Below are 860 nucleotides of genomic sequence, written 5' to 3'. Positions count from 1 at the left end.
TCTTCTCCCTGAACCAGAGGAGGCCGTCCCTTTGGGGCTGGCGGTGAGGACCCAGAGACCTTTGCAGGGCGGCCGCTGGCAGGAGGGAGCTTCCCTTGGGGTCAGGGCTGGGGGTTCACGCGGGCTGGAAGGGTGAAGGGTGTCCTGGGGAGCTTGCCTTGGAAAGGGGCGGCTGTGGAGGGGCGCAGGGTCTTGAGCGCTCCTCGCTGAGGGCATGCCCGCCCCCACGACCCCGGATAGATCCCTCTGCCAGGCAGCCCTGCTCCTGGCCTTTCGCCAGGTGTTGCCCAAGGGCAGTAAACAGGACTTCGGGATTTACCGCCGAGGCCCCAGGGGGTGCTGGGACCTCTGCTGAGCCTTCGGCTTCAGTGATTCCATTTAACTCTCTCGTCCTACCCCCTGCCGTAGTAACTGACCTCACTGAACGATAGGGACCCCGGGGACCCAGAGTGCTTAAGTGATTTGCCCAAGGTCACACAGCCCGCATCCAAACCCAGGCTCTCCGAAGCCAGAGTTGGGCCCTAGGCAGCGCTGACTCTCGCTCCGGACCGATTGCCACCCTGACTAATTTTAAGTCCCGTTTGTGTCTCTCTCTCTCTTATTCCCAGGGACTCCTCGGCTGGGCCCAGAAAGACCTGCAGAGTGAATTTGGAATTGCAGGAGGCCCACATCCTGGCGGTTTCCGGCCTTCCACCTGGTCCCAGGATGCTTCTCGGGACTACAGCCTGGGAGTTGCAAGCCCTCGAGGGGACCCAGGCCTCGGAGAGAGGGACTGGGCCAGCGAGTGTGGGCATGGAGTTGGGGAGGGGGGCCCTGGGGAATGGGCTGGCAGGTGTGCCCTCGACTGCGAGGAGGGCGAG

At 63.5% G+C, this 860-nt stretch overlaps 1 protein-coding gene across 1 annotated transcript in view; it reads left to right on the top strand.

The window, feature by feature from the left end:
• Positions 1-860, top strand: part of TNKS1BP1 (tankyrase 1 binding protein 1, 182kDa) — a 23,912-nt gene that overhangs the window by 13,312 nt on the left and 9,740 nt on the right. Inside the window, exon 8 of the mRNA XM_010842228.1 lies at positions 609-857. Within this exon, the coding sequence (XP_010840530.1) occupies positions 609-857 (249 nt within the window). The remainder of the gene's footprint in view (positions 1-608; positions 858-860) is intronic.

This window comes from Bison bison, unplaced genomic scaffold (assembly GCF_000754665.1).
Source record: "Bison bison bison isolate TAMUID 2011002044 unplaced genomic scaffold, Bison_UMD1.0 scf7180017864173, whole genome shotgun sequence".
Lineage (NCBI taxonomy): Eukaryota > Metazoa > Chordata > Mammalia > Artiodactyla > Bovidae > Bison > Bison bison.
Note: the sequence above shows the minus strand (reverse complement) of the source record. Positions and strands in the feature narration are given on the sequence as shown.